This window comes from Oncorhynchus nerka, linkage group LG5 (assembly GCF_034236695.1).
Source record: "Oncorhynchus nerka isolate Pitt River linkage group LG5, Oner_Uvic_2.0, whole genome shotgun sequence".
NCBI lineage: Eukaryota > Metazoa > Chordata > Actinopteri > Salmoniformes > Salmonidae > Oncorhynchus > Oncorhynchus nerka.
In genome coordinates this window covers 9,431,323-9,448,423 of record NC_088400.1, presented here as the reverse complement: position 1 = coordinate 9,448,423, position 17,101 = coordinate 9,431,323, and the positions used below count along the sequence as shown (strand labels likewise).

The window sequence follows — 17,101 nt, the reverse complement described above, 5'->3', positions numbered from 1 at the left end:
CTCTTCTCTTCTTCTTCTACCACATTATGGAACAACATATTCAGATGCCCTTCTCTTCTTCTTCTACCACATTATGGAACAACATATTCAGATACCCTTCTCTTCTTCTTCTACCACATTATGGAACAACATATTCAGATACCCTTCTCTTCTTCTTCTACCACATTATGGAACAACACATTCAGATGCCCTTCTCTTCTTCTTCTACCACATTACGGAACAACATATTCAGATACCCTTCTCTTCTTCTTCTACCACATTATGGAACAACATATTCAGATACCCTTCTCTTCTTCTTCTACCACATTATGGAACAACACATTCAGATGCCCTTCTCTTTTTCTTCTACCACATTACGGAACAACATATTCAGATACCCTTCTCTTCTTCTTCTACCACATTATGGAACAACATATTCAGATGCCCTTCTCTTCTTCTACCACATTATGGAACAACATATTCAGATGCCCTTCTCTTCTTCTACCACATTATGGAACAACATATTCAGATGCCCTTCTCTTCTTCTACCACATTATGGAACAACATATTCAGATGCTCTTCTCTTCTTCTTCTACCACATTATGGAACAACATATTCAGATACCCTTCTCTTCTTCTTCTACCACATTATGGAACAACATATCAGATGCTCTTCTCTTCTTCTTCTACCACATTATGGAACAACATATTCAGATACCCTTCTCTTCTTCTTCTACCACATTATGGAACAACATATTCAGATGCCCTTCTCTTCTTCTACCACATTACGGAACAACATATTCAGATACCCTTCTCTTCTCTTCTTCTTCTACCACATTATGGAACAACATATCAGATGCCCTTCTCTTCTTCTTCTACCACATTACGGAACAACATATTCAGATGCCCTTCTCTTCTTCTTCTACCACAGTATGGAACAACACATTCAGTTAAAAACTAATATTGTGTAAGGGGTATTAGTAATACCGATGCTGGTTTTTGGTTTGATAATGATAATTTCAATAATCCAATTAAAACAGTATTTTGGACTGCGTAGGGCTGACTGGTGATAATTAGCTTGCAGGTGCAGGAGCTCTGCGTCGGTTAATCCTGGTGGTCCTATTGCTTATGGCCTCCTGCATATGAACAAAGACTTATATTCACATAGCGTGTACACAATAACGTGCCACCACTGACGCGACCCATGAACCCGTTACTTTAACACAACCCAGAAACAGATGGCATTGCATTACAGTATCCGACTAACTACACACGAATCCCCAGAAAATAACTTGATGTTTATTCAACCTTGTATAAAACGTCTGTTGAATTAAATTCAAGTTAGTGGGGGGAATGTGACGCCTAATAGTGTCTTGGTGAAAGACGTACATCCGACAACAACTCCACTAGGAGAGCTGAATAGTGAGATGATTTTATTTGGTCCTTGGCAGGCTGACATCCTCTCGATTTTTTTATTTGATTTTTTCTTCATGTAAATTGGCAGGTGCTTGTCCCCGTAGGGCTGGCAGCATTCCTATGATGCTCGTCTATCCCGTCTATCCCCGACACGTGCAGGACCTCACGCCGCCGAACTTCCAACTGGAGAATTTCACCTGAATCCCTTCAGAAATAACAATTATCCCGGGCGGGATGGATGATTACAACAACAACAACAAAACCTCTTTAAATTGATATCTGGTTTGGGAGAAGAACATTCTATAGAAGCTTTCCAATGAAAATGTCATAAACTGGTACTACACATGCAAAGACATCAATACATTTTCCAAACGGGATGCGATGCAATTTAGCAGTGTAAAGTGTAACAATTTGAATATTTATTTTAATCTGCCTTCTACAGTTTATATATATATATATATATATGTCAGATTTTATTTGGCCACATTAACAATCTTAGAATTGGCTATTTTGCCGGTTGAAAGTCCCAGAAGATGATACACTCAACAGTGCTGATAGTGGTCATGGGTGATGAGCTGCTCTCTCTAAAAGCGTTATCTTATTAATCACACCTCTTTGTTTCATGAACAGGCCACGCGAGGAAACTAACTGCTCTTGTAATTCATGTCACAATTATGACAATGATTGTTGTGCTAATGGGGTTTGCGATGCGCTTTATCAGTGCGATAATCAGCACGCATTGAGTGTTCGACTCTAAGCAACTAAGAAACATTTGAAGAGTCCAAACACTGAGAAATATGTTTTTTAAAGTTATATTTTTATTTATAGAAAAATGGTTCACACACTTTTCATGTAAATAGAATAGAAATCTATTTATATACAAAATACATTATGACAGGCGAAACTTGAATAAATACAAATTTAAAAAACGTAGCCCCTTCGTGGGATTGAGGCTTTCTATTGAACAGGATTGCAGTTTTCAGGGGGTCAATCTCCATAATGTATGAAGCCAGGTCCTTGTCTTCTGACGGCCTTTCACTCTATTGTCAGAGCGGTGAAACTGAATTTACACGCTCGTTTTTCTGCATTATCGCTCTACTAATTGTAAAATTGACTTTTCACCTCAGTCTACAAAAGCAAATCTTGTCTTCTTCTTTTTAGTGATAATACTCGTCTAATAGAGGTTAAGGTCAAGATCTGTGAAGTGGGCTTCTAGTAGGAATCGTATGCGCTGGAAAAAAAAAGTGCAAATGTTTTTGAGGAATATTAAACGTCTAACAAAACAATCATACGCAACTTAGAAAAGTCGACTAAATTAAATTAATGTTCAACCCGAATGTAAATTAGAGCATGTAAAAATAGGAAAACAAAACAAACTGTATAAAACACACCCACAGAGACATGGGTTAAGGCAAACAGTGATATCATTCAGTTTTTTCCCTTTCAACAGACTAACTGAAGTAGGCACTCAGTTATTACTCTGCTATCACTCTATTGTAACAATCTCGCAGTCTACAAAAGTTTGTGGTAAAGGCTTTAGTTCAGTTAGTAGGACATGCCTGGTACAAAGTTGTGGTAGCTGTACTGTCGAACATCAGTCTGGAAACACCCATAGTCATTCTGTGCAGCTGGGCTGCTGGAGCTTGAAGTGCAATAAGACGGAGAGGAGGAAGAGGAGGACGCGCTGGAGCTCCAGGAGCATGCATCACTGCCCGGACTCGGGGCGTCCATCACGCGCAAGTTGGGAAGCAAGAGAGGCGCATCAGCTCGTGACTTGTTCTGGCGCTGTTCAATATCCGCGATGCGTATGGTCTCGGAGAGTGCCCAGATGTAATTGTGAGCGAAGCGCAGAGTTTCGATCTTGGTGAGTTTGCTGTCATCGGGGAACGCCGGTAGAACGGTCCGGAGGGTCTCCAAAGCGTCATTCAGGCTGTGCATTCTGTTCCTCTCGCGGTCATTTGCCTTTACGCGCCGGTTCTTCTTTACCACGTGAACGGTGGCTTCGTTCCTCGCTCTGCCTCTGCGTCTCTTCTTCTGTGCCAGATCCGTAGAGCACGAGCCCTGGCTGTCGCTGGCCGGGGAGGCGGGCTTGCCGATGGAGGATGAAGGGGAGGAAGCGTGCATGCTGCACGAGTCTTCGTCATCGTGCGTAAAGTAGTCGCAGCTCGAACTGTCCATGTCAGAGTAAACGGTCTCCATTGCGGTGCACATGATGTTTTTCCTGCAGAAATAAGAGGAGAGGGAATGGGTTAAACACTGTAAATGCAAGAGCGCATGGTCAAGTTTGGAAAGCAGGCCTAGTCAAGGCAATGGCGAAGGACTCTGGGAGCAGAACGAAACCCACCTTAGTAATCTGGTTGGAGAAGGTACAGTATCAGTTGTCTTTCAAGGAGCCAAAGTCCGAAAAGTAGTTTGTATGATGAGTACAAGGCACGCGTCTTGCTCTTGCGCTTGAATCAGCTCGTGTGAGCGAATGAGCCTGGCACACGACTGGCCTCAGATACCTTATATACCCTGGTCAGACAATGGTCGTACACCTCTCGCGCTGGCATTTGTGTGAAGGATGGATGAATGGGGTGCATCAGGTCTGCCCCGTGCCGCACTGCCATCTCATTAGCATAATGTATGCCTGTTATTTGTTCGCGCTTCGAAGCGTGCCTGTAATCACGACCGTCCAATGAGAGCAGTGGACCGCTGCCCAGCCACGCGAGCACCACTGTTGCTATCCATCCCTGGACCAAACACCAAGCCCACTTTAAGTTAAACCTTTAAAGTTAAACGAAAGAAGAAGATGAGCAAATCACGGAGCGCTTAGCCCCCCGAAGCAAGGGCACGCTCCAAAAAATAAATTAGTTTATCTTCTGTCCAAGACTCGGTCTATAAACCTATGGAACCGAATATGTAAACGCAAACGGCATTTCTTATATATCGAAATGAAATAAACATTTGATTTTGAAAATGTTGGAAAATTAGATTGTTTTCCAAGTTTTCGAACAAAACACAAAATTTGCAGTAGAAAAATTAGATAGATTACGCACAGTGTTGCATGCATGCTTAAACATTCGCATTTTAGGGCTATAGCCTATCTAGCATCTAAAACAGAACAGGTTACTTCATCAAATCTTACAGTCAACCCTGGATAATTAACATTCACAACATGAAGGACACAGCAGTAAAAACGTCTAGCGCATGGATTGGGCACATTTTTTAATTAAAGGGTTTTTAAAGACATCTTTATGAGACAGGCATACCAATATCCATTAATTATTCTATTTATTCCATTTCCAGGATCTCGCCTCTCCTTTGAAAAAGTGGATGGGGGCACTATTTAGAAATAGTTTGGCCAGGGACCTGCAGTGCCTTTCTCCTGACGGTATAATGAGGGTAGAGGGACAGTCATTTATAAATAATTACACAATGTTTAGAGTCTTCGGCCATGTATAATATATCAAAGCGATTATAAGGTGAATTGTTCCAATTGTAGGCGTTACGCGTCGCCCCTCACTTCTTTTCACTCCTTATACGCGTTGTCCCTCGTCCAAATTCGGGCTCCTCTGGGCTTTTGTCACCCATTTTTTCAGCCTGAGCCACTCTATTGGCGTTATTCTTATTCAAATAGTCTTAGCAGGAGCAAAACACCCCGGCTCCAAGGCATGCTCCTAGATTCTATATCTAAAATCATTTGAGCGTATTTGTTGGTCTAAATTCGGGCATGAATTCGGGCATGACAATTATTTATATTTGTAAAAGGCCGAAGTTGTGACACAGACTATTGATGATGTTGCCACACGCCGGAGGTTTATGAGGTAAATAACATGTTCAACTCTTACAGACAAATCCCGTGCTCGGAAGTGCTCGGAAGTGCCAACCTACTGGGATTGGGATCGATGTTATTGTTACAATACCAAACAGTCAGTAATAACATCAAAGAGGAGGAGCAGCTTGAAGGTGTATTTTTGTTTTAGTTAGGACATTAGTAGGTAGTCATGCTTTATTGCTCTTATAAAGTGATAAAAGTTAACATTTTTACAATATGACTTAGTTGGTTTGCCCTAGAAGTGTGAGCCTGCATGGAGACCAGGCTGGTTTTGCGGATAGGACAAGTCGTCTGGGTGGTAGAGAAAGCAGAGTTTTCTGCCCACACTTGAGAGAGGTTGCCTGGGTGATGCTGTGACAGGATTAGGCACAAGAGCACGAGATGTGATTACATTTCAATAGCAGAAACACGTGAGAAAGTGAAACAACCGAATTACCCAAAGTAGGGTCTCAAACTCAAGAAAATAATAGAAACAAATAAGAACGAAAAAGTTATTCCATTCAGAAAATAAAATATATTCAATTGTATTTTTAGACCACCCCTGTGATCACTTTGTTGAATTATTCGTTTTGATTTAAAATATTATAGAATGAATTATGTTGAATCAAAGCTGATTTATTAAAAGAGTAGGTTGTAATATCACATTTGCACGGCAGGTGCTAAACTCGTGGTTAGGAATAAATCAATTCCTTTTGCAAGGTGTTATACTGGTGAGGTCATAATACCTCTATTGACACTAGAGCAAAGGAAGTGTGGGGGGATAGACTCTCTCTATTCTCTAGCGGCATATTCCTCCATTTATTTCATATCTATTTATACAACCTGAATTAAAATTCAATTTTGTATTTTTGCAAAAGCATTAATCCCCGGGTATTAACGCGATTACTGTCTGCTAAAAGATCTTTGAGTCAGAAAGTCTGAACGGAGTTTTCAGATGTTAATCTGTTGTTTAATCCCTTCCCTTGGCGTTCAGGCAGGAGCCCAGGCGAGCAGAGCTTTTTCCCCCCTTCTTGTTAAAAACTCAAGCAGGGCAGAATAGGGCCATTACTTTTCAATGGTAATTCATTCCTTAGTCCAGTGCTTCAATTGTACCCAGATACTACTCTCCACATCTCAAAGCTCCCCTTTCATCTTTGTAAAGGCATTAGCCAGAAATAGAGAACAAGAAAACAAGTCCCCTGCTTACAACCGTGATAGAAACAAACTTATTTGTAGCAAACTGTGGTGTCTTTCTATGGATTCACGGTTTCTTGGACGGTTCAGTTCCATTTTACACCCACTGTGTTCATTTCTAAATAAACAAATAAATACGTGTAATATTCTCCTGGGAAAAACCACAGCATTCCTACCCTTCCAAAGATCAGGCTGAATAATGCCCCTAACCTTAAATGAATGGTATATTCCATGTAACATGCTTGGAGAACAGAGGAATGTTATAGAATGAACTCTAAAGAATGTGTATTTTTTTTTTTTTTTTCAGGTCCAATGTTAATTTTGGTGCACATCACAAATTAACACATAATTAGATGACTTTGGTCAAATAGGAGCGGCAGGTGGTTAGAGTGTTGGGCCAGTAACCGAAAGGTTGCTAGATCGAATCCCCGAGCTGACAAGGTAAAAATCTGTCGTTCTGCCCCTGAACAAGGCAGTTCCCCAGTAGGCCGTCGTTCTAAATGAGAATTTGTCCTTAATTAACTGACTTCCCTAGTTAAATAAAGATAAAATGTGTCAGATTTACTTATTTTGTTATAAGTAAGTGCATTATTCTGTTGTAGAGAATGCTACTTTACCCACACAATCATTCAAACGTTACGTTTAATAGTACTTTTTTTGTGCACATTTTCCAAATTAGAGTGAAAAACATTTTATTCAAATTGATGGTCTTTCAATAAATGTTGATTGGTATTAGCATATATGAAAGCACATATAGCTCCCGACCAAAGCAAGACGCTCGACACTGTTTTGCAGAGGCAAAACCTTGAAATGGGCATGCTGTCTGTGGGTGAATGTTGTTGTTTGCCTATGGGTAGCCTATGCATATGCACCCACCTTCCTCTATTTTACATGTTTTTATTTATTTAATCTTTATTTAACAAGGCAAGTCAGTTAAGAACACATTTTTATTTTCAATGACAGCCAAACCCGAACGACGGTGGGCCAATTGTCCTCCGCCCTATGGGACTCCCAATCAGACCGCCGCTCCACCCGGGAGCCATCTTTAACAATACACCTGCTTGTTTGTGTTTTGGGAGAGAGTTAGCCAATCATGCTTCTATCTGTAATACCTGTCTTTTTGATTTGGGAATATTTTAGCTCAATTAGATTTTCAAACAGGTGCTATTATTATAATGTAATGGAATCTCATTTAGGGCAATCTGAATGCTAATGGCGTGGCCTCATTGTGAAGCGGTTTCTAGACTACAGCAGTTCGTGAACCTGCTGCTATCAATCACATGTTCTGGTCTAAATACAAGTCCTATTGCAGCCCTATTCACTTGTCTTCATTTATTTACACAAGTGCATAATTTACCTCTAGTTTACCCTGAATTAGGGTCCACAATGAGCATGGCGTCTCTAAACGCGTTCTAATTCTAAAGATCCATGGCAACGATTGAGCAGATTGAGGAAACGGTTTGCTGCAGGTTTAAACAGTGTTAAAAGAAGAACAAATATACAGCAATACTTTACTGTGATGTAGAACCTGACCTCATCAGCAGAGTAAACACCACCGTATGGCCATAGGCCCCTGGAAGGGATGTGGGTCCCTAGAGCTGTTGGCAACACCATGTCTATGTGCTGTACACCCAGGAGACCTTTCTATTATATAACAGCAGTTTATTATGCTCTGATTCGGAGTTGAATGGTGTGTTATCACCTTTTATATATGATTCTTCATATGATTCATCTGAATAGTAATGGTGATCGTGGTTATAATATAGTAATAACAGTATACTAATACATTTTTGGAGTTTCAACCCGCTGACTATATCCCAATAAAAGTTTCAATATTACAACTCTTGGGGCTAGCCTTTCTGGGACCCTGAACTGGACTTCTCTGGTAAGGTTCTGTTGCAGAGATGGCATCACTTGTGGCGCCTCGACTGAGCCATATGGTTTGGAGTGCAATAACTTGAAGCCGGTGCCAACAATGGAGTAATTGAGAAGGGGAAAGGGTCTGAGCTTGACTCGACAAAGCTGCAAAAACTCCCTCTTTCACTCTAATGAAGCTGTTGTCTGCCGAGTCTGTGTGGGGCTGGGGGGCAGGGGGACGTGATTTGTCATACAATCTGAAACTTTAGGAGGGCCGGAGAAAGCCCTCCTCTCCATATGTCTGCTTATTTTGCATCTGAAAGCTACTGGTTAAGAGAGAAGGGGAGAGAAGAGGAGAGATGGGGAGAGAAGAGGAGAGGAGGGGAGAGAAGAGGAGAGGAGGGGAGAGAAGAGGAGGGGAGAGAAGAGGAGAGGAGAGAAGAGGAGAGATGGGGAGAGAAGAGGAGAGATGGGGAGAGAAGAGGAGAGGAGGGGAGAGAAGAGGAGAGGAGGGGAGAGAAGGGCAGTGGTGGACCTGTCATTACAGCCAGAAGAGTCAACTGCCTCAGGTCCCACATCAAGCGGCCTCGTCATTTATTTTATTTATCTGCTTGAGGCCCCCCATGCTCCACTCGAGGCCCCCCATGCTCCACTCGAGGCCCCCCCCATGCTCCACTCGAGGCCCCCATGTTCCACTCGAGGCCCCCCATGCTCCACTCGAGGTCCCCCCCATGCTCCACTCGAGGCCCCCCATGTTCCACTCGAGGTCCCCCCATGCTCCACTCGAGGTCCCCCCCATGTTCCACTCGAGGTCCCCCATGCTCCACTCGAGGTCCCCCATGCTCCACTCGAGGTCCCCCATGCTCCACTCGAGGTCCCCCCATGTTCCACTCGAGGCCCCCCATGCTCCACTCGAGGCCCTCCCATGCTCCACTCGAGGCCCCCCATGCTCCACTCGAGGCCCCCCCATGCTCCACTCGAGGTCCCCCCATGTTCCACTCGAGGCCCCCCATGCTCCACTCGAGGCCCTCCCATGCTCCACTCGAGGCCCCCATGCTCCACTCGAGGCCCCCCATGCTCCATTCGAAGCAGTAATGAGGTGATTTAGAGTGGGCAGAGAAAATGTTTAAAAAATAAGGACGATTTAATTTGAACTAAAAAATGATTAGTCAAAAAGACAGGTGCTGCTGATAATACTGCCATCGTCGTGGAAACAGAACACATGTATGTGCTGCTGCTGTCTGGCTAAAAAGAGTGATGTCATCAGATACGTAGGCTACAAATAGTCAGACCGATTCGCTCGGTTTTGCTCTGACGCTTTTTCTGGTGACAAATTCAAGTGGCTGAAACCAAGGAAAGTTGGTGGGTGCACAACGCACTGTATGAATTATGGAATTATTTCTGATGAAGGTGCAAAAGTAACCTACTTAAAAAATATATATATATAAAAAAAGGTTTTGTTTGACAATCAGATGGAAAACATCATGATTGGTTGTGTTCATGGCACATTAAAAAAAAGGTAAGACATTTTTACAGTTCAATTTACTATAAACCCCATTAAAACAAATTGTGCATATAGGAGGGGTTTTAAACTGGCCTCTGCTAGGGGCGTCCAAATCATTAAGTCCGCCCTTGGAAATGTGGAGTGAGAGGGGGGAAGAGGTAGAAGAGGCGGCATCAGGGAGGGATACACTTTAAAAAAATGTGTATCCATTCGAGCTTGAACAAATCTAAACCGGCATCAAGGATGGAAAGCTGGAAATAAAGATTTTAAAAGGAAAATGACCTTTGGCAACAAGTAATAAAGTGTAACATTCATTATTTATACCTGCCTTTGACCATGAGGAAGATAACTGATTTGATTTGATTTATTTTACCAGGCAAGTCAGTTAAGAACAAATTCTTATTTTCAATGACGGCCTAGGAACAGTGGGTTAGTTAACTGCCTGTTCAGGGGCAGAACGACAGGTTTGTACCTTGTCAGCTCGGGGATTCGAACTTGCAACCTTTCGGTTACTAGTCCAACGCTCTAACCACTAGGCTACAGTCTTCTGATAAGGAAAGTCTTCTACACATCCTGGTTTAGTGATTTGTTGAACCTTTTTCTAAATATAGATCTGCCTCAGGTTTGAAAAGGCTTCTCATTTCAGTGGTCAGCAGAAACAAACGGACGATGTACAGATGACAAAACAAGGCACTTGTTAACTAAATCTCCTCTTCTACCGACCTGGAAACCTCCTCAATAATTTATCAGAACTTGTTTCTCTTTAATCTTAAACCCCATGCTAGATTAAAACAATCCACTAACAACAAGGCTGACTTTAAAAAGGAATGTGATTGGACAAAGAAGATATACAGAGAATGGTAATTCTTTAGCATGAGGTGTCACCATCAAGACAGTAAGAAGACTGAAGACCACAAGGTAATGAAAGAACCATTACTCTGCGTTTAAACATCACTTACTCAGACACTAGTGCTGTGCTGCTTCATACTCTACTTGCATATACAAATAATGTGAAATGATAAATCATTGAAATTATAATTATCAATCCTAAAAAAGTAAAAAATTAAGAGATTGGATGCATCATAAAACTAAAAATATCATATTTAATATAGACCTTCATGTAGCGACGACACAGTGAAATGCTGAATAATGAATATTGAAAGGGTATAAGCACACGGACTAATGTACAATATTTACAGTAAGAATGAAACGAATGGAGGACAATGCAAGCGAATGCATTACAACACACTATAGACACTTGGCAAAGGCAGTCAAATTGTAATATCTTATTGTCCATTTAGATTGATGAAAAAGGGAGGATATCTTAAACATGGCATATTAACGTAAAAGCAATAGACTTAGTAGTGCAAACATGAAGAATATTAAAATGTAGTGCCAATAACAATCATTATATTTGGCTGTATTCACGTCATACAGTGGTGTATATAATACTCAGAATCCATTTGTACTATCTAAAAGACAGTGTGGCATACTGCCACCTTCTGGCCAGACAGTGTCACAACACTCTGGGATATCTGGGGCTGTCTTGAAGCAAAACTGCTTTTGTTACTTTCACAGCTTTTATTTAAAAACAAAAAAAAACAAACAAAGTTGATAAAATATTCTTGAAAATAAATTAATACATTAAGAGACTGTAACACATTTCTATTTAAAATCCAGTTGTTTAAAACAAAACAAAAACAGTTGAATGCCTAATGCATCACCACCAGACATGAGAGAAGCATCCATTTCTCTTCTCACTCAAGAGGTTTAGTAAACTATGAAAAAAACCTAATGAAAAAAGGCATCCCCCATAGTTCATAGTTTAAGCAATTAGCAAGGATGTTATAATCCAATAAGCATCTTTCAATATAAAACGGATCTGTACATACCAGTGATAGAACAGTACTAGTTTGTAGGACAAAACAAGTAAATGGTTATTCCTATCTGATTATGTATTTTTGACACACCACCCAAACAAATGGGTTGTGTCCATACTCCCATGCTGTTACAGTCTTCTGTCTGTCTGGCCTGAGTCTACAATACAAGTGCACACATCTCTTCTTCTCCTCAGATGGCGTTCTTCTCTCCTGGTGGATTCTCCTCATTCTCTGTCTTCTTGGTGAAGACAGAGGACAGTTCCTGGAGGAGCAGCTCCTGAGAGGGGGTACAGGGCCTGTGCTGCTGCCTCCTCCTCCTCGGCACTGGCTGATTAGACTCCTGGAGGTTCTCTCTTTCACCCAGGACCAGGGTATCCAGAGAACCAGCAGGGGGCAGCAGACCCTCTCCTCCCAGTCCCAGAGAGTGAACCGGGTTGGGGCCGATCATGCGGTCCAGGGAGCCCGTCTTCCGAGGGCCCAGGATGAGGTTCAGGGGCCTGTCAGGGACCTCCTGGGTCTCTGAGGTGTTGTTGGAGAGGAAGCTGGTCTCCAGGGACTTGAGGACCTGCAGGCCGAAGTCTCCTACTTCCTCATACAGAGGCTCTGGGGGTTCTGGGGGTTCTGGCTCTGGAAGCTCCTCGAAGGAGTCCTGCTGCACCTTCATGGGCTGGGTGGAGGAGAGGGGGAGAGGAGGAGAGAGAAGGGAGAACGGAGGGAGGTAAGAAACACTCTGAAGTTGAACCAAACCCTGAGTTCTTGGTATGTTTGATTATACACTATGTAAAGATCTGGAAGGTCCAAGACAAATGCAGAAGTAGAACTATTATAATAGTAAGGGGGTTGAGATGTAACTATCTGTTAGGAACTTTAGGAAGGTATTAAGGAGATGATCTGCCACTACAGTGACAAAGAAAGACGTGTGGTTCATTTAAAAATGGGACAATCATGGTAGGGAGTTACCCTTCTTCGACAACGACGTTAAAAACAACAGACTTCCTCTTATTAAGGTCTGGCCATTGTTCTAGAGCCTCCAGCAACAACCTCAAGACAATTACTCAAAACACTAAGGGACAAAAGAAAAATACAAGTAAAACAATTCCCATGTCAATACATTTGGGACTTGGGGCTGGGCTAGTTCCAGTAGGTACACCAGTAGACTAATAGCCACAGCAGACTGTGTTCTGTAAAACACAAGAAGGTACTTCACTAAGCCTCTCAGGCCTCCCCATCAAGGCAAAGGGTCATATAACCTGAATAATACTGGAGAACAATATCTCCTTCCCAGTCCATCCTGTTGTCTACACTTCAGAAATCCACATCAACATCCTGATGCTCTAATACCAGGAAGTCGGAGCTTCCATCAGGAAGTGGAGGCGTGGTTGAGTCAGATATAGTCCCTGTATAAACCAAGGGAATGTCTATACACAGACAGACAGAGGCTTTGGAGAATTGTTAGTTATGAAAGTTAGGAGAGCATTAAACAAGTCCAAAAGCAACCTTCAAAATAAACATTATGTTCTATTCTCATCCTTAGCTTCTTGTTAGATGACAAGTCAACAAAAAGTAACACATTTGACATTTTAGTAGTTTAGCAGAGATAGTTGCAGCAGTTCCTCACTTCCCATACTGGTCTCCCCGTGGGAATCAAACCCACAACCCCCTGGTGTTACAAAGCTCTATGCTCTACCAACTGAGCCCTCGGGATGAAGTATGACGATTCAAAATGGCACGCAAAGCAAACATGCAACATTGAAATGACTGAGCACCAGGGTGTGAATACTTACAAAGAACATGGAGAGAGTCCTTCTAGCGTGAAGCTTTCGCTGCAGAGGAAGACAAAAAGATACCAGCGTCCCCCGTGAAATACAGTCATTTAAGTGACGATGTCAGAGAATCCGGTGTTTGGAGGATATTGGCATGGGCGTTGTTGGGCCGAGACTAAGTCAAGGTCTGCAAACCGTGCCAATATATCCTCCAATCACCGACTTCTCTGACATCATCACTTTTATACAACATATTACAATAACGAGTCACATATTTTCACTAAAAACTTCAATTTTCATTTGTATATTCATACTGTTTAATCCTTTCACAAGATATAGTCCCAACACAAATCTAGGGTTGATACCTAAACCATTTGGATACATTTATTCATAAGAATGAGCTAATGATGCACGATTTCACCTTGTATTGGAAATGTGCGGTTTCGTCAGGACACTGTTGTTCAGAGGAGCTAGCCAACAACACGGCCAACAACACGGCCAACAACACGGCCAACAACACGGCCAACAACACGGCCAACAACACGGCCACAACACGGCCAACAACACGGCCAACAACACGGCCAACAACACGGCCAACAACACGGCCAACAACACGGCCAACAACACGGCCACAACACGGCCAACAACACGGCCAACAACACGGCAACAACACGGCCAACAACACGGCCAACAACACGGCCAACAACACGGCCAACAACACGGCCAACACAATCACTTCAAATTGTAGCTGGAAAGACGACAAATTAGCTGCTTTTTGTTTAGTTTGACCTGTTTTCCACTGAAATTTCTTTGTATATGTACATAAAAATGCTGATTCGTGATTTTGACTGGTTGAGAAAAGCTGCCTGCCTTTCTGCCTCTCCTGGACTCCCAACCCCGACACATTCATTTACTATGGGACAGCTGGAGATCTCATTTCAATATTGAAACGATGTTGCAAATGTCAGAGAGACAGACAGCAAGGTTTATAAAAATCTCCACTATTGAAAAACAAAATGTTAGTCTAAAATAAATTAGAGGTAATGTTTAGATGCTTTTTACAGTGGAGATCAAGTTTATAAATTGCCTGGCTGGGCTGATGAGACAGTGGATAGCGTAGTGAGATGAAACAGAGTAAATAGGCATTTAAACATCATAGTTTTAGCCGGTGGTAATTTCTGGAAAAGACACAGGCTGCAATGTGGTTTTAACCAATCAGCGTCCAGGATTAGACCACCTGTTGTATAAACAGAGACCGTTTCCCTGACCCAGATTAAATCTATCGCTGGTCAAAAAAAAAAAAAGGTGCTTTGCCTTGCTTTTTGCCCATAAGTAGTCTTAATCTGGGTCAGGGAAACGGGCCCGTAGTGAATGCTGTTCAGTATACTGATAGTATTTGAGGGATACTGAAGGATATGAAATAGTAAAAATACTAGACACTAAAGAGTTACAGAAAGGGGAGACAGAAAGGGGAGACAGAAAGGAGAGACAGAAAGGAGAGACAGAAAGGAGAGACAGAAAGGGGAGACAGAAAGGGAAGACAGAAAGGGAAGACCGAAAGGGAAGACCGAAAGGGGAGACAGAAAGGACAGAAAGGAGCGATCTTGATACAAAAACAAGCGTTGTGTGTGAAGTAAACAACTTGGAATAAATGGAATCGTTCAAAGTTTAAAACATCAACCCAAATGTGCAGGCTCCCCACACTAGGTTCAGTTGGCTAAAGGCTCCCCACACTAGGTTCAGTTGGCTAAAGGCTCGCCACACTAGGTTCAGTTGGCTAAAGGCTCCCCACACTAGGTTCAGTTGGCTAAAGGCTCGCCACACTAGGTTCAGTTGGCTAAAGGCTCCCCACACTAGGTTCAGTTGGCTAAAGGCTCCCCACACTAGGTTCAGTTGGCTAAAGGCTCCCCACACTAGGTTCAGTTGGCTAAAGGCTCGCCACACTAGGTGCAGTTGGCTAAAGGCTCCCCACACTAGGTGCAGTTGGCTAAAGGCTCGCCACACTAGGTTCAGTTGGCTAAAGGCTCCCCACACTAGGTTCAGTTAGTTAAGACCTTTCCTTGAAAAACGAGAAAAAAAGCAGGAATATTACTGTTTGTCTCTTTTGAGATGCCGTAGCAACAACATAATCAGTATACACTTCCTCAATATAGTCCAAATTAAATCAAGAAATCTGTAATTCATTTGTTGTGTTTTTGCCAAGGAGGTCTAAGTTCCACAATTTGACATCTAAGATGTTTGGTGCAGTTTTTCTCAAGTGAAAGAATTTGCATGAAAACTAGTCATCTCTTATTGAATGACAACAAACACTTAATTGAAGTATCCCATCCATAGTTCCCACTCCTACTAGGAATAGTACTGTTGACCAATCACCGACGAAGGGGAATAGACTTCGACGACTAACGAACTTCCACTTGCCTCAAGAAAAAAATAAAAAATTGTGCGCGAACCGGAAAAAAACCTTCCTAACACCAAAGCGAACCAAAACGCCACAAAATGTCATAAATACATGAGCAAACTGGGAAGCATGCGAGAGGCTTGTATCCTGCAAAACCATACCAGAGTCTGATTGGATACGAGCATAGTCGAGTGTAAACGTACCAGAGTCTGATTGGCTGACAGCATGGTAGAGTTGGAACATACCTGAAGTCTGATTGGTTGAGTTTAAACATACCAGAGTCTGATTGGCTGACAGCATGGTAGAGTTGCTCTCATGTCCGTCCCCTCTGATTGGTACTAGGGGCATGGTCCCAAACTTCTGTTTGGAGATATCTGAGGAGGAGTGACGCCTCAACACCGGAGGTCGGGGGTCATCATTCTGTTAAGAGGGGAAACGAGGGAATCCAAAATGAATCAAAATTGAATTGAATGGATAAAATGAAACAGACAGAAGTACAAATCTAAAGAGTAGAGGTGTTACACCTACAAAAAGATAGGGGAAGCACACTGTGAATCCTTTAAAAGTGATACAACACAACCCATAGAGTCGGGGGGGAATAGCTCCACAACATACCTGTGCTTTGAGGAAATTGGTGACCCAATCCCATAGGTCAGACTCACAAAAGCAACAAAGGTACCTGGGAGACACAAAAACAGTGATTAGCTCTTAAAAAAAGGGAGGGGAAGGAGATGTCATTTAAAGGGGAGGGGAAGGAGATGTCATTTAAAGGGGAGGGGAGAGGCAGATCTAAAACAAGACATTCCACCCTCCCTCCCTTAAACAACGTAGTTCACTTACATAATATCATGACACCTGATGTCATGCAAAATCATTCACTACAATAAACAATGAGGAATGCTAAGAGGAATGCTAAGAGGAATGCTAAGAGGAATGCTAAGAGGAATTTCAAATACGTGAGAAAACATGGTGTATGTCCTATAGGAACACGTTTCAATCTTATCCAATAGAAGTTGGATTCAAGATTTCCATACATTCTGTGCAATGACCCAAATAATGTGTAGCAAGATAGTGGTATTTCCTTTCATTGCCAGACATGAGTTTAAAACACTTACAGTTGCTGTTTTTCCATCATGAGAGTAAAGCCCCATCTAGTGGGGGGTTTCAGCTTCTTTCGAATTCCCATGTAGATCTTCATAGATTTCAGAGGCCATTCCTTTTCCGGCTTGATGCTCTGAAATGACAGACATGTTATACAGTCAGAAAATATTTATAGGAAAGACCAACTGACAATCACAGATCTACCTGCGATAAC

At 42.3% G+C, this 17,101-nt stretch overlaps 2 protein-coding genes across 2 annotated transcripts in view; both read right to left on the bottom strand.

Moving 5' to 3' along the window:
- Positions 1–2,308: 2,308 nt before the first annotated feature.
- LOC115121952 (neurogenin-1-like) lies at positions 2,309–3,605 on the bottom strand. The gene has a single exon (XM_029651100.2). It carries the CDS (start codon positions 3,603–3,605, stop codon positions 2,940–2,942), a length of 666 nt encoding a protein of 221 aa, XP_029506960.1. The 3' UTR covers positions 2,309–2,939.
- A 7,223-nt stretch (positions 3,606–10,828) lies between these two features.
- LOC115121950 (arf-GAP with Rho-GAP domain, ANK repeat and PH domain-containing protein 3-like) overlaps positions 10,829–17,101 on the bottom strand; it is a 58,276-nt gene continuing 52,003 nt past the window's right edge. The window contains exons 28-32 of the mRNA XM_029651098.2: positions 16,902–17,020; positions 16,402–16,465; positions 16,063–16,206; positions 13,410–13,448; positions 10,829–12,292 (exon numbers count right to left, since the gene is read on the bottom strand). Of these exons, the coding sequence (XP_029506958.2) occupies positions 11,816–12,292; positions 13,410–13,448; positions 16,063–16,206; positions 16,402–16,465; positions 16,902–17,020 (843 nt within the window). The 3' untranslated portion in view covers positions 10,829–11,815. The remainder of the gene's footprint in view (positions 12,293–13,409; positions 13,449–16,062; positions 16,207–16,401; positions 16,466–16,901; positions 17,021–17,101) is intronic.